Source organism: Tamandua tetradactyla, chromosome 5, assembly GCF_023851605.1.
Source record: "Tamandua tetradactyla isolate mTamTet1 chromosome 5, mTamTet1.pri, whole genome shotgun sequence".
Taxonomy (NCBI): Eukaryota; Metazoa; Chordata; class Mammalia; order Pilosa; family Myrmecophagidae; genus Tamandua; species Tamandua tetradactyla.
The window spans coordinates 25,819,800-25,844,283 of record NC_135331.1 but is presented as its reverse complement, the minus strand read 5'-3'; the positions used below and the strand labels follow the sequence as shown (position 1 = coordinate 25,844,283).

At 58.5% G+C, this 24,484-nt stretch overlaps 3 protein-coding genes across 6 annotated transcripts in view; 2 read left to right on the top strand and 1 right to left on the bottom strand.

The window, feature by feature from the left end:
• On the bottom strand, window positions 1-1,940 carry CHCHD10 (coiled-coil-helix-coiled-coil-helix domain containing 10). The gene is made up of 4 exons (XM_077160227.1): window positions 1,766-1,940; window positions 1,200-1,425; window positions 296-440; window positions 1-200 (listed from the first exon to the last, which is right to left on the bottom strand). Exons 1-4 carry the CDS (start codon window positions 1,804-1,806, stop codon window positions 181-183), a joined length of 432 nt encoding a protein of 143 aa, XP_077016342.1. The 5' UTR covers window positions 1,807-1,940; the 3' UTR covers window positions 1-180.
• A 2,614-nt stretch (window positions 1,941-4,554) lies between these two features.
• MMP11 (matrix metallopeptidase 11) lies at window positions 4,555-13,268 on the top strand. Of its 3 annotated transcripts, XM_077160219.1 has the most exons (10): window positions 4,781-5,183; window positions 5,946-6,010; window positions 8,746-8,975; window positions 10,244-10,387; window positions 10,477-10,610; window positions 10,798-11,039; window positions 11,124-11,340; window positions 11,436-11,693; window positions 12,585-12,637; window positions 13,137-13,268. In XM_077160219.1, the coding sequence occupies exons 3-10, from the start codon at window positions 8,767-8,769 to the stop codon at window positions 13,224-13,226; spliced, it is 1,347 nt and encodes a 448-aa protein (XP_077016334.1). In that variant the 5' UTR covers window positions 4,781-5,183; window positions 5,946-6,010; window positions 8,746-8,766; the 3' UTR covers window positions 13,227-13,268. The 3 variants fall into 3 exon arrangements, with proteins under 3 accessions (XP_077016333.1, XP_077016334.1, XP_077016335.1); XM_077160218.1 differs by lacking the exons at window positions 4,781-5,183; window positions 5,946-6,010 and adding an exon at window positions 4,555-4,722 and having other exon boundaries at window positions 12,585-13,268; XM_077160220.1 differs by lacking the exons at window positions 4,781-5,183; window positions 5,946-6,010 and having other exon boundaries at window positions 8,044-8,975.
• Window positions 13,269-15,328: 2,060 nt separating this feature from the next.
• SMARCB1 (SWI/SNF related BAF chromatin remodeling complex subunit B1) overlaps window positions 15,329-24,484 on the top strand; it is a 30,007-nt gene continuing 20,851 nt past the window's right edge. Inside the window, exons 1-4 of one of the 2 annotated variants that reach the window (XM_077160222.1) lie at window positions 15,329-15,606; window positions 19,045-19,156; window positions 20,809-20,938; window positions 23,873-24,010. In XM_077160222.1, the coding sequence (XP_077016337.1) occupies window positions 15,514-15,606; window positions 19,045-19,156; window positions 20,809-20,938; window positions 23,873-24,010 (473 nt within the window). In that variant the 5' untranslated portion in view covers window positions 15,329-15,513. Of the gene's footprint in view, window positions 15,607-19,044; window positions 19,184-20,808; window positions 20,939-23,872; window positions 24,011-24,484 lie in introns of both variants that reach the window. The other variant, XM_077160221.1, reaches the window with a different exon arrangement.

Here is a 24,484-nt window from a genome sequence, read left to right as displayed (position 1 = left end):
TGGAGTCTAAAATAAACTCTTTTAATTGCACGTTGGCGTCTCGGATGATCGATGGGTGGGAAAGCCTCCTCACTCCCCATCCCAGCTCCCTGGGGTACAATCAGGCGTCGTGGTCTGGCGGGGGGTGGGGAGGTGGCGGTGGTGGTGCAGGGCTGTGGGCCTTCTCAGAGCTGGCACGTTTCAAGGCAGGGAGCTCAGACCTGTAGAGGCAGGGGACCGCACGGGTCAGCCCAGAGGTGCAGAGGGAGGGGTGCCCCTCTACCCCACACCCTAGGGTCCGGGCCTCGAGGCTCACCGTGGTTGTATTTGCATTGCTTCAGGACCTCGCTGAAGCCCTCACACAGGGTCAGGTCGCTCTGGGTAGTCGAACAATCCAGAAACTGCTTGATCTCGTAGGCGCAGGGGCCCAGCTGCAGGGGCTGTGGGGAGCGGGCGGGGGCCTGGGGTACAGTGCGGGAGGCAGTAAGGCCAGTGCCGGGTGGGGGGGGGACACCTGGAGCGGAGCTCCAAAGCGGGGGGCCACCTGCTCTTCCCCAGCCACCCCCTCACCCAGGGGTCCCAGGGGGACCCACAGGGCCAGCCTGCCCTTTATCGGGCAGGCTTTATCAGTTGCTCCATTTGTGAAACAGCGCTAGCCAAGCGTGGCCAGCCGTTTTCTGATGCCTCATCCATAATTGGGCCCGGTGGGCAAGTGCAGGAGAAGGTTCTAGAAAAATCCAGAGCTCTGTGGGGACTCTTGGGTACAACCCCCACGAGTTCTAGCACCTTCTTGGCTCAACCGCACTGATTCTCAGAAGCCCCAGAGCTCCAACCCAGACAAGAAGCTGCAAGTAGCTCTGGACTGCAGGTGGGGGTTGGGGACCTGGGTGGAAGGACACAAGCTCACAGGTTGTCCTTTGCCCTTGGGCCCTGGCACCGAAGTGATGAACCTAGTGGTCAGGCAAACAGCGTTTTTCAGAAAATCCAGTATATTGCCCTGACTGCTAGGGCCGGACCTTCCCAGGCCTCAGTTTCCCCATCTTTGAAGGGCAGGCTGATGTCTGCCCCTTGGCCTTTATGGGGAGGGGCTTGGAGTGCCACAGCTGAAGCCTGAGGCAGCTCTGGACACCTCTGGACTCTCCCCTCCGGCTACTCAGCCTTTCCCTGCCATCAGGCCTTGCCTCAGTTTCCCCTCCCCCTCCACCCGGGAAGCTGCTCACCTGCTGGGGGGCGGGCTGGGCGGGCTGGGCGGGCTCGGAGCTTCCTCCGCTGAAGGCTCCGGTCAGAGCACTGCCCACGACGTGGCCCACGGCGGAGCCCACCGCCACCCCCGCGGCCGTGGTCGCCATCTGTGCCATGAGGCCCGGCTGGCCCGACGGGGCGGGGGCCGGGGCTGCAGCCGAGGGCGGCGGGTGGGCGGGCAGGTGGGGGGATGCGGCCGGGCGGCTGCAGCGGGGAGGGCAGGGTTAACCCAGAACCCACTTCAGATCCCGACCTGGGGGGAGGTGTCTGCACAGCGGTGTTCCCCCCCGCCCCACACCCCACACCCCGGGGCCTGCGTGTGGTGGTGATGGTGATAGTGGTGGTGGTGGTGGTGGTGGTGGGACGGGTCTGCAGCTTTTGGAAACGACCCTTCTGCCCGGCTCCGGGAGGGCTGGCCCGCCCCCTCCCGCCAAGATGGCGCGGCGGCAGCCAAGGTCACGCTGCGGACGCCCTTGGGATGGTGCGCAGAGGCTCCCACCCCTCACCCCTACCCCGGTCCCCTTCCTCGGAAGTCCCCGCGCACCTGACCGGCCGGGCGGCCACGCTGCGGCTGCCCCGGGGCATGGAAGCGGCGGGAAGACCGGGCCCGGGAGAAGAGAGCCGGAGGCAGCGGCGGCGGATCAGCCTCGGGGACCAACTGCAGAGCGCCGGTCACAGAGGGCGCGACGGGGCGGGACCACAGAGAGGGCGGAGCCAGCCCTTCCCCCAAGCCTGTCGCGGGGTGGGTCGCGGAGGGGACCTCACCCCTCCAAAATCCCCTTGTCTAGGCCCTCGCCTCAGATGGAAATGTGACCCAGCGCCTTCCGTGCGCCCGGGGCGCGCGGGGCTGGACCTGGGTACCAGGGCGCACGGCCACCAAGCCTCGGGGGTGGGCTGGCGGGGGCTGCACAGGGGCGACAGGGCCAGGTCCTTTTGTTTGAAGACAGTAGAGGGCTTGTGGGGAACTCCAGGGAACAGGGGACAGAGAGGAGACGGGCCAGCCGGGGAGGAGGCCACGTAGGCGCCGGAGCGAGCCGGGCTCTCTGGGGTCCCCCGGGGACAGGGTTTGTTGTCCACGGCTGGTCTCGGGGTCTAGAGGGGTGGTGGGGGGACTGGAGAGGGGAGGAGGGGACCTGGTGGGGGCAGAATTCCCGCCAGGGGGCGCCCCTACCCTTCTTAGACTCTCCTGGTCAAAGTGTAACGTCCCGCCCCCCTTCCCCCCCCAACCCCCAGGAGGGGTCCCTTGGGCAGCCCTCGCAGGGATGTGCATTGAAGGAGAAGGGGCAGATTTAGGGAGAGGTTGGACACTTCCCCGCTGTTCAGAAGCCTCGTGGTTTTTATACTTTTTATGCATTTTTTTCCAGATGAAAAAAAAATACTTCTATGTCATACTATTACCCTTTAGCAGGGAGGGGAGTAAACCAGACTTCTGTGCACCTCTGAGAGTGGGGTGGCTCTGCAAATCGCCCCGCCCCAAAGCCAACCAGGGCAGGGGGGTTAGGGGCAGGAGGGAGGGGGGGAATCACCAAGAAGAAAAGCATCTGATGGAAGGGGAGCGCTGCTCACCCAGTGCCGAGGGGGGGGGGGGTGGGAGAGGAGGGGTCAAGGGGGACCGCCTACTCCTTGGAGTCCAGCTCTTACCATGATGAGTCCTTCTAAGCGGTGCACAGAGCTCCCGACCCTGCCTGATAATCGTGTAAGGGTGCCTGCCCTGCATTTAACCCCACGCAAAAAGTCTGTGAAGCCAGGTTCACCCCCAGACCCTGTCTGAGCCTTGGCTTCAGTTTTCTCCTCTCTGAAGTGGACGTGACAGCACCCATAACACAGGGTGGGCTTCTCCAGGGCGGCTGAGCATGGATAGGGTGAGGTGTGTGTGTATGGGGAGCAATTCAGCATTGCCTCTTTGCTCCTGAGGTCCCTCCACACTTGGCTCCCTTCTGCCAACTGGACCCATCCTTCTAGGCTGCCTGGGGTCCTCCTCCTCCAGGAAGCCCTCCATAACCAGCCCCTCTTTGCTGGGCACACTGCTGGCTTGTCACTCTGCTGGCCCCCCTCCCCTGCCCTTACTCCCACTATGGCTGGTTGTTCCATCAGCACCCAGGACTGGTGAACCGGAGGCTCCCCCAAAGCACAGTGGTCGGGCCCCCTGGAGGGTTGCACGCCCGTTTAAGGTAGTCCACACAAATGAACATTTTCATGGGTATCGGCAAAATGTGTAATGAGTTGCTGAACCCCTGATTTCTTGACCAATATTGCTAAGAGTGAGGGTAGAATACGTATTTACGCACGTGTTTTTTGTTTGTTTGTTTTTAATGAGCCACATAAAAGTATTGCTAACAGTTCGCCAAGGTACCTCCTCTCGGAGCTCTGTGTCTTTCAGGAAAAACTGGGTGTGAAGCAGGCTGGGACCAGAGAGAGGGCCTGATTGCACCCCCTCTCCCCAGCCCACCCCCCACCCCCCGCCCAGGTCCCAGTGGCCTAGATTTTGGCACTAAAAGGGTTGCTCCAAATGGAGCAGATTCCACAGTGGGTGGCGAAGCCCCCCTCATCACCAGCTGGGGGTGGGGTTGCCTGGAGCCAGCCTGGGTGGACCCCAGCCCCTCTCTCTCTCTCTGGCCTCAGGGAGCTGATGACTGGGGAGCACTGACCACAGGTCCAGTCTGCACCCTATTTTCCCATTCAGACTCTCCTCGCCTGAGCTGACCAGTAGATGGCTTCCTGAGCTCCCCCCACCCCACTTCCCTGTTGGTATGGAAAAGCCTCAGTTTCCCCATCTGTCAGTTGCGTGTGGTTCTGCCGATGGGGGCTCTAAGCTGCCTCTGTCAGACAGGAGCCATTGTGCCAGCTCTCCCACGAATTATCTAAGGTTCCAAGGGGGAGGGGGCGGGGGGCCACCTGTCACAGACTGCCCCTTAGGCGGAGGTCAGAGATCAAGCCCCCAGGGAGACTCGGCCTTTCCAAAGGTGGGGGGTGGAACCGAAGGGATGAAATCCTACTCCTCTCAGACTCCCTCCTCCCCAAGTCCCCACCCTGCAGGTCTAAGGTCACAGCGGGGAAACTGAGGCCCAGAGCGGGCGTGGGCTGGCCGGGGCCACCCAGCACCGTAGACCTCCGAGACCAGGGCTCCCTGGGTCCCCGGCCAGCGCCTCCCGGGCCACCTGCCCACCCCCCCCCCACCCCACCCCCCCCCCCGGCCCTGCGTCGGACGCCACCGGGAGAGCCTAGAACAAAAGGCGGCGGCGGGCGGGGCTGGTGGGCGGGGCCTGGGCGGGGCGGAGGCTATAAGGGCCCGCGGCCCGGCGCGGCCCAGCAGGCCCAGCAGCCCCGGGGCGGATGGCTCGGGCCGCCGGGCTCCGGGGCGCAGCCCCGCGCGCCCTCCTGCTCCCGCCGCCGCCGCCGCCGCCGCCGCCGCCGCCGCCGCTGCTGCTGCTACTGCTGCTGCTGCTGCTGCCGCTGCTGCTCCCGCGGCCCCCGCCGCTGGCCCGGGCCCTGCGGCCGCCGGTGAGTGGCCGCCGCCGCCGCCGCCGCCCCCAGCCGGCCTGGCTGCTTGCCCCAGGGCCCCTGAGCACGCGGGTTGGGCCCACGGTTGGGCGCCCCGGGGCGACCGGTGTCGCGGAATGCTTTCTGGCGTCCCCTGGTGGGCAGTGAGAGATAGTGAGCTCCCCGTTCCGGGAGGTGTGCAAGTGGAGCGTGTTCCGGGATGGCTCGTGCTGGGGAGGGGAGGTCCAGAGGGACTCGCACCCCCACTCCCACCCCTGCCCCTGCTTCCCGGTGTGGGGACCCCACTCCTGGTGCCCCAGCAGCAGAGGCTGTGGTGGGGGTGGGGTGCAGGAGGGGAGGGAGTGGTTACACGCACGCGCGAGCGCGCGTGCACACACACACACACACATACATACACACACAGCAGGGACAAAGCAGAGCAAGTCCTGGGCGGTGTCAGGCTCCAGGTGCGTGGCTGCCAGGTGAGTGCACCCCCAGGTGGGCAGCGGGATGGGAGGAAGAGGTGGGAGTGTCCTGGGATGTGTGTCCCTTCATGGGAGTGGCGGGGCAGAACCTGAGTGGTTGCAGTTTGGCGTGGGGTGGGGATGGGGGGGGTCTGAGAGGACCCCCTGGTGGGCCCAGCCAGCTGCAGAGTGTGAAGGGGTGACAGGCAGGGGTCCTGGGGACTGGTCCAGTCAGGGGTGAGATCTGGCCAGGCTGGGACTCTCCTACACTGGCTGGGGGCGTAGAAGGGGATGGACTGGGGTGGGGGTGGGGGGTGGGGAGAGGCTGAGTGGGGTGGGGGGCACACCAGTCCAGAAGCTCTGCCTCTTACCAGCCCTTTACCAGGTCCCTAGAAACTTGGGGGCAGAGCCAGGAGCCACAGGGGACTCCATCTGCGTGACGCCGAATGAGTTCCCCAGTCTCTGAACCCCAATTCTCAGTTTGTGAACTGGAGGTGGGGGAGGGGAATGACAGTTCCTGCTGCAGGGCAATGCCAGACAGCTTTGCACCTCGGCTTGGCACCACAGCAGACCCTCTCCCCATTGGAGCTGCCACCTTGACACTCGTGCAGGGTCAGGGACTGGGCTGGGGGCCAGTCTGGGGCTTGGCTGTCACTCTGCCGACACACAGAGAGCATTTGGGGTCGCTTCCAAAGTGTTTATTCCCTGACACCCAGCCCGCTGTCAGCAGGGCTGTGAGAGCTCCGTAAATATTTATCCCTCCCGGTTCATGGCTTTCAGATTGATGAACGTCCCGCAAGCTGGAGTCCAGAGAGGGCTGCAATCGACCTGGCCTTGGCCAGCAGGTTCCTCACCTGGGGTCCCCAACCGCACTCCAATCTCTCCTCTACCACGTGCCTCCCATTTTGCTAGATCGAAAGTGGAGCCTCTGAGCTCCCCCAGAGGACTGGGTCAGCCAAGAGAGATCCCTCAAATGTATCTGAGGCTTGGTTTGGTCCTGCCAGAAGAGGGTGGGGGCCGGGCCAGCTGGGCACCGACCAAAGAGCCGCCCAAGATAGGCTTCTTGCCAAGGAGGAAGAGAGAAATTCGCTGGAAGCAACAACGCTTCTCAGGAATGTGATATTTCACTGTCTCTGGATAGGCCAAGAGCTGAGAATGTTTAGGGGAGTGGCGGAGGTGGAGGGTGGGTTAGGATTGGGGAAAACACGAACCCTGGGTCTAAGCTCCGCTTTGGCCAGACTTGCTGTGTGACCCTGGGCGAAGTCCTCAACCTCTCTGGTCTCGCTTTCTTTCTCTGGGAAATGGGGTGACTCCTGTTTCCCGCCCCCCACCAGGGCTGCCAATTAGTCCTGCACGACCACCCCAGCACCCATCCCATCTTAGGAATTGACAAGCTGCCTCCTGCCAGGCCCTGCAGCTTGGATGATCCAGCCCCAGAGCTGAGAGGATGGGGAAAGATCAAGTATGGGAGATCATAGGGACAGCAGGCAATGGGGAAACTGAGGCCCAGAGCTGGTAAATGATGGCCTACAAAGAAAATCATACTGCCTGGAGGCCTGGACTCTTGTGCCTCTGTTCACTCACTGTCTAGGGTCAAAGTGACAATGCATGAGAGCAAGTGACACCCTGTCCAAGGCCCTTTTCCTCACTGGGCCTCCACTCCCTGCCCCTCAAAGAAACATCTGGAAAGCCCCCTTTCAGCTGTGCCTTTTTGCTCTAGGATTTAAAGTCTGGGACCGTGCCCTGGGGTGCTGGAAACGGGGCGGATGTTGGGAGCTCCCAGAGAATTGGGCGAGTGCAAATTCCCAAGAGTGTGTGTGTGTGTTGGGTAGGGGGGTGTGTGCCAGACATGGGCCCCCTCCCCTGTGCCGGATGCTGCAGTGGGCTTTGCAGCGGGCACTGCAGAGGCTGTCATTCAGCCCTGCCGTCGGACTGTCCTCACGTGGAGGCTGAGGGAAGGCAGTGACTCGCCCAGGGTCACTTTGAAAAGGGGAGCCTTGGCCCTCTAGGTCTTAAGACTCGGTTCTTCATCCTGTACTGAGAGTGGCCACGGTCCAGGGGTCTGGGCGTGGAATTAGCGCCTGGTGTGGGAGGGGGAGGGAGGGACTGGCGACTGGTGAGGGGTGTGTACATCCATGGCCCCCCCACCCTTCCTTGATGATGACGTCCCATTCCTCTTCTGTCCCCCGTCCCCATGTGGGGACAGCGTGGGTCCCTGTCCAGGGGAGGAATGATTATTCTGGGGCAGCAGTTAGGTATAGGCCAAGGGCACAGACAGACCTGCCACCTGCCTGGTGTTACCTGGACAAGTGGCTTCACCTCTCTGTGCCCTGTTTCCTGGGCTGGGAAGCAGAGATGATGATGGTAGAGGCAGTGAGAGGGTCCATCGTTGCTGAGCCTGGGCTGGTGGAGCTGGCGGTAGGATGAACTGCAATTGTGACGGGGGTGGGTGGGAGGAGACTGGCCCAGGGCCCCATGTCCCAGGTAGCTCCACAGCCACCAGGAGTGGGGGCTTCAAAAGCGCCCTTCAAAGTGAGATAGCCTTGGGGGGGGGGGTGTGCTGAGGACTCAGCTCTGGGGGTCCAGAGCTTGGAAGGCAGGAGACTGCTCATCAGAGCTCCAGGGCACGTGGGGCCTCAGAGAGCCACCAGGGCCTTGGTGGCCTGGCATCATGACCCCCCTGGGTGTGGCAGGGGGTAGGGTGAGTGGGGAGGCAGCAGCTGCCAGGACCTCGCACTTCCTGCTCTGTGCAGCCTCTTCCCCGGGCCCCATCCCACTCTTGCTGGAGGGTCTTGCATAGCTCTGCCACCCTCTCTGAGCCTTTGCTTTTCTCAGGGGTGGGACCCCACCCCTACCCCCACCCCCACCCCCACCTGGAGACTCATGGCCAGGTGAGAGGCTGCAGCTCCCCGTTCAGAATGGCTCTCCATGGTCCTGCGGCTCCAGCAGGGCTGGCTGGCTGGTAACTGGCAGGATGCATGCAGACCCCATGGGGCTCTCACTGGGTGCCCGGCCCTCCTGGGTGCAGGGCTTACCCTCAGGTCAATTCTACAGTGGAAATACTACCACCCCATTTACCAGGTGAGCAAACTGAGCTTGCTGTCTAGGGCTGCAGAGCACCCTCATGTGGTGAGGAGTGGTGGATGGCCTGGGCAAGGAGAGATGGCAGAGCCCACCCAGTCATGTAACTGGGTGGGGAGGGACCCACGCGTGCCTGAGCCTGAGTGCAGGAAGAAAGGGATGTGGAAATGCATTTACTGGGTGAATAGGGAGGGGAGAGAGGAGTAGTGGTGGAGCCAGAGGAGCTTGTCTGGAATCTTCCTGCCTGGAGGGTTTTTGGGGGTCCCTCCCTGGGTGTGTGTGGTAAGCACAACCAGGGACACCTGGCCCCAGGGCTGCCCTCCTCCCCAGCTTTGAGTGGCTGGAGTAGGTGACGGGCAGCCAGGAGAAATTGGGGTCCTGCCGTGGGACCCCTTTCCTCAGTTAGGGTTAGTGTGGAGCTGCTGATGGACCCCCTCCTCCAGCCGCCTGGGCTCGCCCACCTGAGTCCTGAGCAGGACACCTCGTCTCTCCTGCCCAGGACCTCCACCGCCGCCACCCCATGCGGAGGGGCCAGCAGTCCCGGCCCACAGCTCTGCCTGGTGGCCTGGCACCGGCCCCTGCCACCCAGGAGGCCCCCCCGCCCGCCGGCAACCTCAGGCCCCCCCGCTGTGGCGTGCCGGACCCCCCCGACGGCCTGAGCGCCCGCAACCGACAGAAGCGCTTTGTGCTGTCAGGTGGGCGTTGGGAGAAGACGGACCTCACCTACAGGTATGGGGTGCAGGCTAGGGGCCCCCCTATCTCCACCAGGGCGTCTGCACCTGGAGGCCCGACTGTCCAGGCCGAGCTGGAGCTAGGCTCTGTCCACTGGCCCACGTGCCACCAGTGGCCACCATGCCGGACTCGGCCACCTCCAAACACCCCCACCCCACGGGGAATGAGAATCCCCCAACCTGTCTTCCTGGGGAGACAGGTGGTCACCATAGGCCCATTCAAATCACCGATCCCGTGGAGGCATGACAGAGTAGATAGGATTTAACAAATGAGCATGCCTGCCCAAGCATTATATTGATATTTCTTTTAGTCTCCAGTGGCTTGGAGTAGCTAGAAGGGAGACACCTAAAATTGTGGAAGTGTCACCAGTACCAAACTCCTGAGATCTGTTCTATAACCGATTGTTGTGGTGTGCTTTGGAACTTACTGCTTTTTGGTATATATGTTGTTTTTTCACATTAAAAAAAGTTCTTGGGTGGTGCAGCATTCTCGCCTGGCCCGTTGGAGACCCGGGTTTGATTCCCGGAGCCTGCCCATGCCAAAAAAAAAAAAAGATCTGACAAGGCTGAAAGGCGATATAGAAAAATCAACCATATAATTAGAATAAATGAAGTATACTTACTAAAATGTTGACTGTAATTTTCTCTGAATGGTTGAATTTGGAGATCAATTATGTTTTTGTGTTTTCTACCTTATGCTTGTCTGTATTTTCAGAACTTACTACAGTCACATATTAAATGTTAATAATCACGGTCGAAAAAAAAAATCCCAGATCCCAGCTTTGGGGGGGAGGGTGCTTGTGGGGAAAACGGGTGTTTGGGGAAGGGTAACAGCTGCTCCTAATTGGGTGGTGCGGGAGGGCGCCTGGCAGGGTGGGTGATGTGCAAACCGAGGCGCACACATCCGCCAGGCAGAGGAGCCAGCATTGGGGTCGAGACCAAGGCAGGGGAGGGTCTCCAAAATTTCCTAAGTGGGGGACCCCAGAACCCAGAGGAGGGGGTGCAGAGGGGCTGAGGTCTCCCTGCAGTGACCAGCACAGCCAGACCTAGAGCTTGGGTCTCAGGGTTCCTGCTTCCTGCAGACCAAGGCACCTGCAAACCCCACAGAGGTGTGGTTTGGCTGTGCACGAGCAGCGTGCGGCCTGTGTGCACGCGCGCACACACACACACACACACACACACACACGCCCAGGCATCTGCACCTGCACGCACACAGCCCCAGCTGCCCCTCCCTGCCCCGCCCCCGGCTCCCTCTTCCTGCGCCAGGATCCTCCGGTTCCCATGGCAACTGGTACAGGAGCAGGTGCGGCAGACAGTGGCAGAAGCCCTGCAGGTGTGGAGCCAGGTGACGCAGCTCACCTTCACCGAGGTGCAGGCAGGCCGCGCCGACATCACCATCGACTTCACCAGGTGAGCCGGCGTCCCGGGACCTGGCCTGGCCACGGGGTGGGGGGGGGGGGTGGGTCAGGTGTGACCCCACGCTCCCCACCTGCCCTCAGGTACTCGCACGGGGACAACCTGCCTTTCGATGGGCCTGGGGGCATCCTGGCCCATGCCTTCTTCCCCAAGACCCACCGGGAAGGGGACGTCCACTTCGACTACGACGAGACCTGGACTCTCGGGGACAACCAGGGTAGGCCTGGGGTGGGGGACACCCCAACTTTCCGGAAGCTCACAGAGGCATAGTGAGGTCCCCGAGCTGGGGCCTGGAGCCGGGGTGTCTCAGGGAGGTGGGGGTGGGTGGGGGGTGTGATCAGGAGGTTTGGGGGGAAGCCGAGCCCTCTCCCACCACCCCATCCCACCCCTCGCGTCCCCATCAGGCACAGACCTCCTGCAGGTGGCAGCCCATGAATTTGGCCACATGCTGGGGCTGCAGCATACGACCGCGGCCAAGGCGCTCATGTCCCCTTTCTACACCTTCCGCTACCCGCTGAGCCTCAGTCCTGATGACCGCCGAGGCATCCAGCACCTCTACGGCCAGCCGCGGCTGCCCCCCACCCCCAGCCCCCCAGCTCCAGGCCCCCGGGCTGGTGTGGACACCAACGAGATTGCACCGCTGGAGGTGAGGCTCAGGAGGGTGGGGGGACCGGAGGGGAGGCCCCGCCCCCACAGCCAGTTCCAGGGTGATCCCTGTCTCCCAACCCAGCCCGAAGCCCCTCCAGACGCCTGCGAATCCTCCTTCGATGCCGTGTCCACCATCCGCGGCGAGCTCTTCTTCTTCAAGGCCGGCTTCGTGTGGCGCCTGCGAGGAGGTCACCTGCAGCCAGGCTACCCCGCGCTGGCCTCCCGCCACTGGCACGGCCTGCCCAGCCCCGTGGATGCGGCCTTTGAGGACGCCCAGGGTCACATCTGGTTCTTCCGAGGTTCTGGAAGGTTCCGTGGCAGCCGGGCGGCTCCGTGGCGGGCCCTTGCAGCTGGCCACAGCTTCCTGTGTCCTCCCTCTGTCTCTTCCCGGCAGGTGCGCAGTACTGGGTGTACAATGGGGAGAAGCTGGTCCTGGGACCTGCACCCATCTCGGAGCTGGGCATGGAGGGGTTCCCCATTCACGCCGCCCTGGTTTGGGGTTCCGAGAAGAACAAGATCTACTTCTTCCGAGGCGGTGACTACTGGCGCTTCCACGCCAGCACACACCGCGTGGACAGTCCCGTGCCCCGCCGTGCCACCGACTGGCAGGGGGTACCCTCTGAGATCGACGCTGCCTTCCAGGATGCTGACAGTGCGTTGGGGACAGGGTGGCTGGTGGGCAATGAGGGTGCAGTGGCCGCACCTCCCACCCGGGAGGAGCGGGAGGCCATCCCCATTCCCCTGCCCCCTCTTGGTGGGGCATTGCCATCCTCCCTATTACTGATGAGGAGACAGAGGGTCAAAGAGGCACCAGGACTTGCTGGCCCCCTCGTCTAATGGCGAAGATAACCACCACTGCCCACCCACTGGGGCTGATCCTTCAGGCCCAGTGCTAAGTTCCTTCCATGGATCATCTCAAAATTCCCAGAATGAGCCCAAGGAATATGGCCCGTTATCGACCCAGTTCCTGGAGGAGCAAACAGAGGCTGAGCCAATGAGGTTCCTAACTGGGCCATGGGGGTGGAAAGTGGCCTGAGCCAGGACTGCCACTCAGCCAGTCCCTGCTCCTAAACACTGAACCCTGCAATGCCCCCCTCCCCCAAGGACTCACAGTCCAGTGCTCTCTCCTCTGCTGCATGCTCCCACATTGGACCCTCTGGGATGGCTTTCTGGAGGGGCTTGAACTCTGGGGCTCCAGGTCTCCCATGTCACCCAGGATGCCCATCAGTCATCTGGGTCGGGGTGGGGGGGTTGACGTGAAGGTCAGGGGGCTGTGAGGGAAGCAGTGAGTTGCCTTTCTGAGACCTAGGAACTGGACCTCTGAGGCTCTGGGAGTCCATCATGCCAGGTGGAAGACTGGGAACAGGCGCTGGGGCAGCCTGGAGGGCTTCCTGGAGGAGAGGGAACCAGAGGAGGGGTGCTTCTGGAAAGGCGGTCCCCATGGGCTCTGCACAGCCCTCCCCACCCATCCCAGGCCTGGTGTGCTGGGCAGGCATAGAGCCCAGTGTCCACTGGCCCAGGCCTGCCCTCCTTCTCTCCCCAGGCTATGCCTACTTCCTGCGGGGCCGCCTCTACTGGAAGTTTGATCCTGTGAAGGTGAAGGTCGTGGAGGGCTTCCCCCGCCTCGTGGGCCCCGACTTCTTTGGCTGTGCCAAGCCTGCCAACACCTTCCACTGACCCTCAGCCCGGGTACCTTAGGGGGCCCTGACCTTGGCCAGGCAGGCCCCTGACACCTCTCTGGCTGGGAGCCGTGTCTCCTCAGGGCTCCTGCCACTTTGACAGCTGCAGGCTGGGCCGGGGGGCTCCATCCCTGCCCCAGGGGACTTCAGCAGGGCCAGACCAGCGGGGACATCCTTTCTCCGTCCTTCCCCGCTGGCCCTAAAGCAGGGACCCCCGGGGCCCTCCTGGCCTCCTGTCCTAGCCGAGCTCCTGGGCCATGGGGCAAAGCCAGTCCCTGGGAAGCTGGCTTCGCAGGGGTGCTGGGACCCGGTGGCCTTCGGTGGGTGAGTCCGGAGAGCTGGGCTCCAGGATGCAAGCCTGAAGGGTCAGGGATCCCGGGTCCTCGAGACCCCAACATACCTCATTCCTTCCACAGGCTGGCTTCCCTCCAGCTCCCCTTCTGACACCATATCACTGGGCTCCTCCCAAACCATATGTGTACAGTGTGTATAAAGCCTTTTTTTAAAATTTTAAGTGGAGAACTGTCATTAAATGCAGTCATTTTCTACCTGCCTGCCTGGTTGTCTTTCTGTTGTGCCCAGGATGAGGACAGAGCTGGGCCTGGAGGCACAGGGAGCTGGGGTCACGTCCGTCCACTTCCAAGCCTCTGGGTCCCCTCCTGCTCCATTCCTCCATCAGATCTCACTTGGACTCCTGTAGGGACTTCTTCTCTTTTAAATGCAATCTTAACTGAGATATTTTCATGTCGCATATAATCCACCCAAAGTCTACAATCGGTGGCTTATGGTATCATCACATAGTTCATCACCACATTCGATTTTCTTTTCATCATCACAATCATTTTTAGAACATTTGCATCACTCCAGAAAAAAGAAAGAAAAAGAAAAAAAAAATACATCCCATATCCTTACCCGTCCCTCTCATTGACCACTAGTGTTTCAATCTACCCAATTCTTTTTTACCCCTGATATCCCCCATTATTTATTTTTGTACTCATAGAAAGAGCATCAGACACAAGATTTTCACAATCACGTGGTCACAAAATAAAAGTTATATAGTTATATAGTCTTCTTCAAAGATCAAGGCTGCTAGAACACAGTTCAACAGTTTCAGGTAGTTCCCTCCAGCCACTCCAATATACCACAAACTAAAAAGAGATATCTAGACAATGTGTAAGAATAACTTCCAGGATAACCTCCCAGATCTGAAATCTCTCAGCCACTGAGACTTTATTTTGTCTCATTTCTCTCTTCCCCCTTTTGGTCAAGAAGGCTCTCTTGATCTGTTGATGCCAGGTTCTGGCTAATCCAAGGATTTCTGTCCCACGTTGCCAGGGAGATTTACACCCCTGGGAGTCATGTCCCACATAGGGGAGGGCAGTGAGTTCACCTGCTGAGTTGGCTTAGAGAGAGAGGCCATCTGAGCAACAAAAGATGTTCTCTGGGGGTGACTCTTAGGCATAATTATAAGTAGGCTCAGCTTCTCTGTAAGGGTTTCTTAATCAGCCTCCAGCTTCCATGGTCATTTTCCTCAATCCATCCTCCACTGATCATGCCATGGTCTAGCCCCTGTTTTAAAATACTTTGGTTTCCCACTTTTTTTTTTTTTTTTTTTTTTTTAAGGAAAGACAGAGAGAAGGAAGGAAGAGAGGAAGAAAGGGAAACATCTTTTAAACATTTTCTTGTTTTATTGTATTTTGTTTCTCCGTTTTCGTTACATGGGCTGGGGCCGGGAATCGAACCGAGGTCCTCCGGCATAGCAGGCAAGCACTTTGCCCGCTGAGCCACCGCGGCCCGCCCAGGTTTCCCACTTTTATCAGGTCACAGAACAAAATCCAGGTTGCTACAGCTTACCCTTCCTATTATCCCTGCAGTGTCCCTTATCCCACTGCCCCACTCCTTCTGTGGCTTCTTTGTAGAGCCCATCATGAATTTTTTTTAAGTACTTGGAAATTTATTGCTTTTTTGTATATATATTTCACAATAAAAAAAAAAGTTTAAAAAAATCAGTTGGTCTTAAGTGTGAGGGTTGATTTCTGAGCTCTCGATTAGATTCCATAGGTCTATAGTCTGTCTTTGTGCCAGTACCATGCAGTTTTGATTATCTTGGTCCATCACGAGTTTTATTATTTTATTACTTTAAATGATGCGAAATTGTCAACATAGGACTGCTTTTTTACCTATTGCATGGTGCAACCGGATCTGTTGATTGGTTTATGCTTTCATTAGTGCTGGGCTGTAAGCGCGGCAAGGCAGGGCTGTCTGGGGTCGCCTGGCTTGTAAGCACTGAGCAAGGCAAAGTTGCGCTTTCGAGGTGACTAAACTGAGGCACTGGCCTGGGGAAACTGAGGCACTGGTCTGGGAGGATGGTGTCACAAAGCACGCCCAGGCCACTCAGGCTTCAAGACACAGCTCTGTCCTAATCCTGCTCTTCAGGCCCAGCTCCAGGCCGAGACTGGGTAAGCCACCGACATAGTCAGGGCCTCCAGGCTTCTTCTGGAGCAAGACAAATTAGTCGCGGTTCCTTTAAGAGGCCCGCGGAAGCGCGCCCCAGCCTTTTGTCCGGGGAGCAGCGGCGCGCGCGTCAGCGTCAACGCCCGCGCATGCGCTCCGGCAGCGGCCTGGTCGGCGGCGGCAGCGGCTGCTGAGGAGCCCAGCGACGGCTCCAGTACCCGGCCTGGCCCGGCCTTCGCCTGCTGGCCTTGGCTTTCCTCGGCGCGGCGCGTCCCGGCCCCGCTTCTGCGCTTCAGGCCCCTCGCAGCTCGGCCCCGGCCGCCCATCTCCGCCGCCGCAATGATGATGATGGCGCTAAGCAAGACCTTCGGGCAGAAGCCCGTTAAGTTCCAGCTGGAAGACGACGGCGAATTCTACATGATCGGCTCTGAGGTAGCCCGCGGCGCGCCCTCGCCCTCCCCGCCCGGCCCCGCGGGAGTCCAGGGGCGGGTCGGCGCGCTGGGAGCGCGCGTTTCCATTCATCGCGGCGGGCGCGCGCGAGGTGGCGGGGCGGGACGTCGGTGGGCGTGGTCTGGGAGGGAAGGCCTGACTGATGGGGGCGTGGTCTCTGTTGGGCGTGGCCTGGGAGGGAAGGCTTTCCCGAGAGGGGCGTGGCCTCCGTGGGTGAGGCTGGGTGGGAAGGTCAGGTCGGGTGAGGAGCGCGTCCTCCATGGGCGTGGTCTGAGCCGGTCCCGCCCCCGCGCACTTTGGAAAATCTGGGTTCGCGTCCGCATTTTTTCTTGGTTCTGGGTGCTTCCAGGACTTTGGGCCCACGAAGTGCCAGTGGTACACCTCCAGCCAGGTGCACAGAAACAAGATACTTCTGTTAGTCCCGCAGCCCGTAGGGGGTCTGGAGGAGTAGGGATGGAGCTGCATGACTACCCTTGAAACTTTTGAGATGCTGAAAAACTCAGATGCACCTTTGCTTCTCCCCCATTTGAGTTCGTGAAATTGCTCATCCTCTCCCATGTCCCCCCTTTTGTTCCTGCTTCTGAGGTGGACGGTGGAGGTGTTCTGAGCTTTGTTTACCGCTGAAGAAACAGACAGGGAAAAGGATGCTTGTTGCTAGATTTTTCTGCACTTCTGAAGAAATTGACACTTTGGATATGTGTGAAGGACTGATTTGCAATTATTAAGGGGGCAGGATCCCCTCTCTTTAATCCTTAATGAGAAGCCACAGTGCTTTGGTTGAGTCAGCTGGACCACTGACTTTAAGAAAATCCTACAGCTAGTCCCTTTAAATATGTTAAGTTTTGTCAGATTGCCTGTAAGTGGCCCTTTTTGGCCTAAAGGCTGTCCCCAGTGAGTGTATATTCCTTTAATTTTTTTTTTCCTTCTTTAATCATGGGTATAAAATTGAACTGGGTGAATGTCAGGCAGTAGAGTCTCATGTAAAGAGGTAAGTGCCAACCTGGAGAGCTAAAGCAATTATAAATTGCCAAGTATCTCTCCTGGGACCATTTTCAATACCATATGCCACCATTTCATTCTTTTTTGGGGGGGATGGGGGCGGGGATGCATGGTCAGGGAATCAAACCCGGGTCTCCCTCATAGAAGGTGAGCATTCTACCAATGAACCATCCGTGCACCCTTCATTTGTGTTTTTAAAAATTGTGTTATTTTCTTCACAATCAAATCTGGTGTGAATGAATCGAGCCTTGTAACTGTCCCACTCCAGCTTTCAGGACACATGAGACAGTGGTCTTGTGTTAGTTGGGTCCCGTGTGGTAGCTCCGTGTTGTCAGTAGCACTAGAAAGTTAGTGTTTCCATTTTTCAGCAATTTTTGTAAAGCATTAAGGGCAGGGTATAAGCAGTTCTTTGTGTTATCCCATAGATGGGATAACAGGTCACATGTAAAATGCAGGGCACAGAGGCGGTCCAGGAGACAGTACCTGATGCCAGTGCTGTCTGTTAAAAGGAACACCCTTACCTGATTTGCTGGGCGGAGAAGGCAGTCTGTTTGGCATTGACTCCGAGTGAGTGTTACTTCTAAAGAGAAGGCTTTTGTTTGTTAGCGGAGCCACATGAGAAGTGGCTGAGAAGCCCGTGGCCCAGTGGGAGGAGTGGAGAGGGTGCTGGGTCCAACCCAGCTCTGCCTTGGGTCACCGCTCTCTGTATAACAAGATGCTAACACTAGATGGTCCCTAAGATCCTTGCTTAACAAGTTTTCCTTTCTAGAATGCTTTGTGGTCTTCTCTTCAGCCATTCTCTCCTGCCCACCCCAGTGGGAAAGAGTAATCATATGTGCGACCCTTTCTCCTGAGATCCCGTCTGTAGAGTCCCAGATCAGTGAGGCAGTTTGCTGCCTCCAGCCAGGCTCCGCAGTCATCAGACTTGGAGTTGAGGGAAGGGTTCAAGATCAGAGTGCTGTCTGTTGCTAGGCTGTAGCTCTTGTGACTGGCCCTTCCCCTTAGAAAAGAGCCTCCGTGTTCAGAGGGGTGGGCCAGCGCTGGTGATGCCTGGCACCCTGTGTGGGCCTCATGGGGCGGCCCCTGGAGCTACCCTGGGGTGGGAGGGGAGGTGGCACCCACAGTTGCAGTGTGTGCATGTCACTCTTCTACCATCTGCAGGTCTGGAGTCACTGAGCCAAGTCACAGAGCTGAGGGGACCCCAAGAAATCACCAGGTGTAGCACTTTCATTTCATTGTCAGGATGCCTGGATCCAGAGAGGGCAGGGGCTAGTTCTGGGAAAACCCAGGGAGCCACGTCCCAGCCTCCTGCCTTCGGAAGGGGCTTTGGGTGCAGGTGGGGAGACCACGCCCTGCAGGACCTGCGAGGCAGTAACGGGGCGTTAGTGCCATTGCTTTTCTTAGACCTCACAGAGACTGTGCTTTCCGCTCGGATGGAAATGACACACGCCACATAGTGCGGAGGGGGCTAGAGCCAGAATGACCTGGGTGCTCAGATGCTCTGGTCGTCTGTTCTGTAAACCTCTGACCGGTGAACACCAGAGAAACACATCTTTATTAATAAATTTGCTAGGCAAGTAAAAGGGAGAAAAAATCAAAATGGTCTTTAGTGGACGGAAGTTCAGCGTTGCCGAGCATTTGGCAGATGGGCAGAGAGAGCTCCAGAAAGAGGAAGTGATTCTGGGTTACAGGTAGGGCCAGTGCCCTCCACCCAGGCCGCTGTGCATCCCCAGCCATATCACTCTGAAGAGCCAAGGAGACCGTCTGCTTCTTTCTAAAACCTTCAGGAGATGTTTCTTTTCATGAAAGAAGTTCTCCGTTCCGTAGTAGTAGGTATGAGAAACCAAAGCTGTCTTTCGGGGAAGCAGGATTTACTAGCAGGCCGATGGTTGCTTTTTCAACTCTTCGGAAAATTCCTTTGGTGTCTGCTTTGAGTTTCGTTCCTAAACAAAGTAACACACAGGCCACGGGGGGAATTATCCTGCATCTGTCAAAAATTAAAAGGCCTTTTTGGTGTTTATTACGTAGTAAAAATAACAGAGTCTTCCCCTTAAGATAAAAGAAGGTTGTGGAGGTTTTCCATTTCTGGAAAGCACCGGAGTTCTGTGGCCCCATGAGCTCTGGGTGACTCACTGGGGTAACCGCGCCATCATGGGGTGTCTGTTTCAGGCCTTTCGGGGGGCAGCCCTCGTTGTCAGAATGCAGATGTCTCTCCCCCCACCCCCCGCCTCACGGGACAGATGCTGGCCAGATGTGCACTGCCATCGAACCCCAGCGTCCTCAGGATGTGTCTTATCAGCACTGGGGGCCCAGAATCAAGGCCGTCTGTCTGTCCCCCTCTCCGGCACAACCTCCCTGCAGGACCCCTCTGGCCGCCGCGGGCCCCGACCCCCATAATGAGCCTCCTTGCTTTACTCACAGGTGGGAAACTACCTGCGTATGTTCCGAGGTTCTCTTTACAAGAGGTACCCCTCGCTCTGGCGGCGGCTAGCCACTGTGGAAGAAAGGAAGAAAATAGTGGCATCGTCACATGGTAAAAAAACAAAACCTAACACCAAGGGTGCGTCTTCACGAGGGTTTGTAAACCTGTTTCAAAACCACTCGCTTTTGTCGTTGAGACAAAACGTTTTCAGCCCAGAGTGTCTTCACCGCAGCCAGAGTCTCGGCCTGGCCAGGGGTACCCCCAAGGCCGTGGCTCCCCGCCGGCAGCCCCCCGGCTCCGGTGAAACAGCATCTTGAGAAGGAGTGGTCCATTCTTGGGTGTCTTCGACAGAGTCTGCAGGCATGTGGGAGGGGTGAGGCCAGGCCAGCGGTGGGTGCAGTGAAGACCTGCTGGTCTCGAAACGTTTTAGGAATGCCACCACGCTCTGCCATCTGCCCTGGGCGTGCTGACGCCTTCATCCTCCATGCAGCCCAAGTAGGGGCAGCAGGCCCACCTCCCGCTCCCCACCGCTTGCTTCTCAGAGCACCTCCATCCCGTAGTGCCACCTGCCCAGCAGACAGTGTGCTAGAGCCTGTGCATGGCTGTGCACGTCGTGGGTGTGCAGTGTGCAAAGTAGCATGCCTCGGGCCGCGGCAGCTCTGTACAGGGCGGGCATGCTTTTCCGGCCCCAGAGTCTCCAGCAGGAGAGGCTCCCCCGGGTACATTTGGGCACAGACACGGCAGCATGTTCTGCACGTGGCAAAACCGCCTTCCGCTTGGCTGCGCCCCTTGTAGAGAGCTGCCCAGGCCCTCGGCCAGAGACCCACCTGAAGCTCTGTGTGTGTGTGTGTGTGTGTGTGTGTGTGTGTATGTATGTGTGTGTGTGTTTTGCTTTGAAGTCTGTCCTGTCTGGTTGTGTCTGTTGTGCTGCTGTGATTTTGTCCACCGTGGGCCAAGTAGTGGTTCTTTTAATCCAGGAGCCAGAGCTTCTTTTTTATGTGCTGCTATAACATTTCCACTTACACGCTTAAGACGTTTTTTTTCCCACCCCACAATGGCGCACCAGTCACTAACACAGTGAGTTCCTAGTTTCGTTTCCCCTTTACAAGCTCCGGAATGAAGTCTTGGTGACTGTCCCACCTTGAACTTTGGAGATGTCGCCCCCGTAACCGACTCAGTTCTGCAGGACAAAAGTCGCAGCTGCCGACTGCAGGCCCCCAGGAGGTCTGGGAGTCGAGTTGCCGCTCATCTGTCCTACTTTCCCAGCAGCAGCTCTTGTCGGGTGCGGGGCTAGCCCTCCACGTTTGGCGTGAAGCAGCTCTTCCAAACCTTCTGGGCTCTTGTTTTAAAAGAAAGCCTTTCTCATCTTTTCATTCCATGTCTCCACTTTGCTTTGGGCTGCGGATTGCGGTGGTGTCAAACCTCCTCCCTCTAGTGGCATTGCCTTGCCGCCTTCCTCCCCACCGAGGGAAGACCCAGGAGCCCCCGTGCAGGTCTCGGGTCCCATTGGCCATGCCGGCCCCGCTGCCCTGCACACTGCCCCCCCGCCCCCAGAGCCCAAAGAGCTCTGCGGACCAGTCAGCCCAAACTGTCCTCCCGGGCTTTTCCCCCCTCGTGGCCGAGGCCAGCCTTCCGCAGCAGTGAGTTTGACACCCCGCTGTCCCCACCTCCTGCCTGCAAGGACCCTAATGTGCTGCTCCCACTGGCTGGCTGCCGGCTGCCATTTCCTGCAGGGTGCTCATGGCTGTGCCTTCTGCCTGCAGATCATGGCTATACAACCCTGGCTACCAGCGTGACTCTGCTCAAGGCCTCGGAGGTGGAAGAGATTTTGGATGGCAATGATGAGAAGTACAAGGCTGTGTCCATCAGCACGGAGCCCCCCACCTACCTCAGGTAACGTGCTCCTGGGAAAGCCTGCTGGACCCGAAAACGGACTGGGCTTAAGCTGAACGGAAACACATGTGGCCTCTTGCCCACTGTGCTTCCACATTGTCTTGGCCAGGTTTCCAAGTTTCTTCTGCATCTTATGAATTTGTGAGAAGCACAAGCGCAGTCTCGGGGGCTGGATAGTCAGTAGGCTTGCTTTGAAAGGGTGATCCATTGGTCGAAAAAATTAGCGGCATTGATAAAGTCACAAAGAAAGTAAACAGATTTGAATGTTTAAAAACCTAGATAGACCCTTTAAAGGAGTACTCAGAGTAAAATTAGAGGCAAGTGACACAGGGGGACGTTGCTGTGCTATAGAAAGGGTCGATTCCTTTAGGTTTCTAAGAAAAACATGGGTACCCAGTAGACAACTAGGAGAAGGATGGTCCCCACCCAGAAGTATAAAGAGTAAACCAACCCAGGGAAGAATTTCTGCCCTTACATATAATTTTAAAAACTCAAAAAAAAAGATACTTGACATCAGGAATTGGGGACAGTGTGATAGACCTGGGCTATTGTCCCCGGGCTTTTCAGAAAGCGTTGGGAGGTAGCACATTTTGTTGTTCTCTGACCCACTAATTTCACCCTTGGGAACTTGGCCCAAGGAAATGGCTTGAACGAAAACAAAATGGTGTTCAAAGAGCGTTGTGAATAGCTGGAAACAGTGCCTTAGGGAGAGGCTGAGTCAGTGAGAGCATTCACTTTGCTGGACTCGACAGAACCCTGGTTAAGCTTTGATGAAGCAGCCTGCCCCAGCTCGAGATGTGGGTCACGAGGAGAGACGAGCAGAATGGAAAACAGCACCTCCTTATATCAAGTTTTCAGCGCTTGAGAAAATAGTCATTCACATACCCAAAAACTGGGGAGCACTGTGCCAAGAAAGAAAAAGGGAGGATTATTATTCAGAATGATGTGCTTGAAGATAATCGTTTCTTTCCTGAACCTCTCCACTTGTTATGATTTAAAAGAAATAAGGTGGCATGCATCCAGCCTGGCCAGGACTCTGGATGCGTGCTCTGCAGATTCCTTTTCCCTGAGGGGGCGTGGTAGGACATAACCCCTTCCCAGGGAAGTCTCCGAAGCAAATGAGGTACATATGGCTGGGGCTTTCAAGTCTGCACACGTCAGCTGGGAACCTTTTATGGGGCTGCAAAACACTCTTATGATGGTGTCATATGAGGGCCAGCTGGGGGAGAGGAACCTGAGCCTGGAGGCCAGGACTGCAGCCAGGGGGGCAGAGGTTTGAGGGGTCAGATGTGGCCACTCACCACTCAGTCAGCTCCGCAGGGGGACCAGTGGCCTCTACTCTACCTCGGCACCAGGCAACTCAGAGGGAGTTGCGTCTGGAGGCGTCTCGCAGAGAAGGCAGGTTGGCCCTTGACTTCTGCGCAGATCTGAGCATCACTTATGTTCATTCAGCAGAACAAGCAGGAGAGTGTGTCCCCGAGAGTGTGACCAGGCAGGAAGGAGGAATAGTGGCGCAGGCCACTGGGGCAAGTCAGGCACCCCAGCAGGGACTCAACCCCAGGCTCTGGGAGGACAGCCCATTGGAAGAGGGGCCGGTGGCCCAGCTCGTTCCCAAGTGCAGCCCAGCTGTGTTGAATTGTCAGTGGAAGTTGTAAAAGAATCCATATTCCTGGGCTGTACCGTGGAGAGGGGTATCTCTGGATCCGGGTGGGGTCCTAGAGTTCACGTGGCCAGGATTAGGGACCACTGGGCCAGATGGACTGTGGACTGGCCCTGGCCTTGCTGCTCCTACCCCAAGACCTGCCCTAATTTAGCTCCAGCTTCCCTGTGTCCCTGGGCGTCAGGTATAAGACCAAGACAGATCACAAAGTCAAAGTAAGACCTGCAGTACGAGAGTCTTAATGTAATCTGGGCCAGATCCTGCGCAGTGATCCCTCCCTGCCCCCGCCCGCTCCCCAGGGGCACTCCCAGATCTCAGCATCTGAACTGCCACTGGCCCCAGAGCAGGGAGAGTTAAGTGGACCCGGGACCAGGGCAGACCCTGGCTATTGCCTCTGCCCCCCCAGCACCCCATGGAAGGGAGAAGTCCCCACTTCTCCCCAGGCTTCCTCAGAGGGAACTGGCAGAGGCAGCAAGAAATCAATCCATCGTTACCACTTTCTCTGAATTAGAACAGTTATGGGAGGAGAGGCCATGTCGGCCTTGGAGATACAAAGATGAAGGAGGCACGGTTGCCCTTGTGTTGGTCACAGTCTTAGCAGAGGAGTCAGAACGCAAGGGCTGCACGGCGCCCAATGGGAGCGGGGCCTTGGGACCACAGCTTAAAATAGCTTGGCTAGAAAAAGCGAACTGTACCAGGGAGAACAGAGTGGGCTGAGCAAAACGTATTTCCCAATGATGTGGTCTCACCTCTGTTGGTCAGCAAGCTCAGAGGCCATCTCAGGATGGCCCACACATCTCCAATCAGCGTCCGATCCTGTCTCCCCCTGCTTCAGGCCCTTCAGGGACCCCCAGCCCCCTGACAGTTAAAGCAGATCTCTTTAGGGTGCGTGCAAAACCTCGTCCTTGGGGTCTGGGGCCCTTGCTGTGTGTCCACCTGCAGCCCCTGCCTGGCCCTGACCATGCCTGCTCTCTGAGCTGGCATAGCTCTCTCCTCCCTTTGCCTCTCCTTCTTTGACCCCCCATTTACCTCCCTCTCGGTGTTTAACAACCCACCCCAGCATCCACTCTTTAGGACTGCCTTCCTTGCTGCTGGAGAAGCCAGCCTAGCACTTGGCATGCTGCCCCATGGCTGTGTCTGCCATGCCTCAGAGCACCCCCCCCAGCCCAGAGCGCTTCCTGGGAGCGATGCCCCCACAGAGGCCAGCAGCCAGGGCCCTGGGGTGCACATCCGCGGCCTGACTGGTCAGTGGGGGGCTCCCCATATTTCCCCAGGGAACAGAAAGCCAAGAGGAACAGCCAGTGGGTACCCACCCTGCCCAACAGCTCCCACCACCTGGACGCCGTGCCGTGCTCCACGACCATCAACAGGAACCGCATGGGCCGCGACAAGAAGCGCACCTTTCCTCTGTGGTGAGGGCACCCCTGCTCCCCGCCTCTCCCCTGCCCCTCAGCCGTGGTCCCCAGGAGCTCCCCTGCCTTCCCCAGGAAGGGCTCTTCTCCTTTGGCTTCTGGGATGTCACAGTCTCTCCCTGGCCTCATGGCTCTCCCACTTTGGTCCCCTTTGCTGTTGGTACCCCGTCTCCCCAGCCCCTCCACGACGCCTCCTGGGGCGGGGGATAGCCTCTGGACCCCCCCGCACTGCTGTTGTGTTTCATTCCCAGTTGCCTCCAGGCTCATGGTTTTCACTGCCACCCATTTCACTCCTGCTGTGCTCGCCTCCTGAGGCTGCGGTAGCAAGGAGTCCCACCCTGGAAGCGACTCCGCCCCAGTCCTGGAGGCTGGTGGCAGGACTGCTGAGTGGGCATCCCCAGGCCAAGGTACCTGTGGGTCCGGCCACCTCCAGTGTCTGTGCTACCTGCCTGGCTTGTGACTGAATCGCCACCC

What these genes read in the sequence shown, in the direction of transcription:
- CHCHD10 (XM_077160227.1), bottom strand. Translation starts at nt 1,806, where the DNA reads ATGCCCCGGGGCAGCCGCAGCGTGGCCGCCCGGCCGGTCAG. An exon ending in CCCAGCCCGCCCCCCAGCAG is followed by an intron (nt 441 to 1,199) that starts GTGAGCAGCTTC and finishes ACTGTACCCCAG; the next exon opens with GCCCCCGCCCGCTCCCCACA. An exon ending in GCAATGCAAATACAACCACG is followed by an intron (nt 201 to 295) that starts GTGAGCCTCGAG and finishes CTGCCTCTACAG; the next exon opens with GTCTGAGCTCCCTGCCTTGA.
- MMP11 (XM_077160218.1), top strand. Translation starts at nt 4,555, where the DNA reads ATGGCTCGGGCCGCCGGGCTCCGGGGCGCAGCCCCGCGCGCCCTCCTG. An exon ending in GACTCTCGGGGACAACCAGG is followed by an intron (nt 10,611 to 10,797) that starts GTAGGCCTGGGG and finishes CGTCCCCATCAG; the next exon opens with GCACAGACCTCCTGCAGGTG. An exon ending in ACGAGATTGCACCGCTGGAG is followed by an intron (nt 11,040 to 11,123) that starts GTGAGGCTCAGG and finishes CTCCCAACCCAG; the next exon opens with CCCGAAGCCCCTCCAGACGC.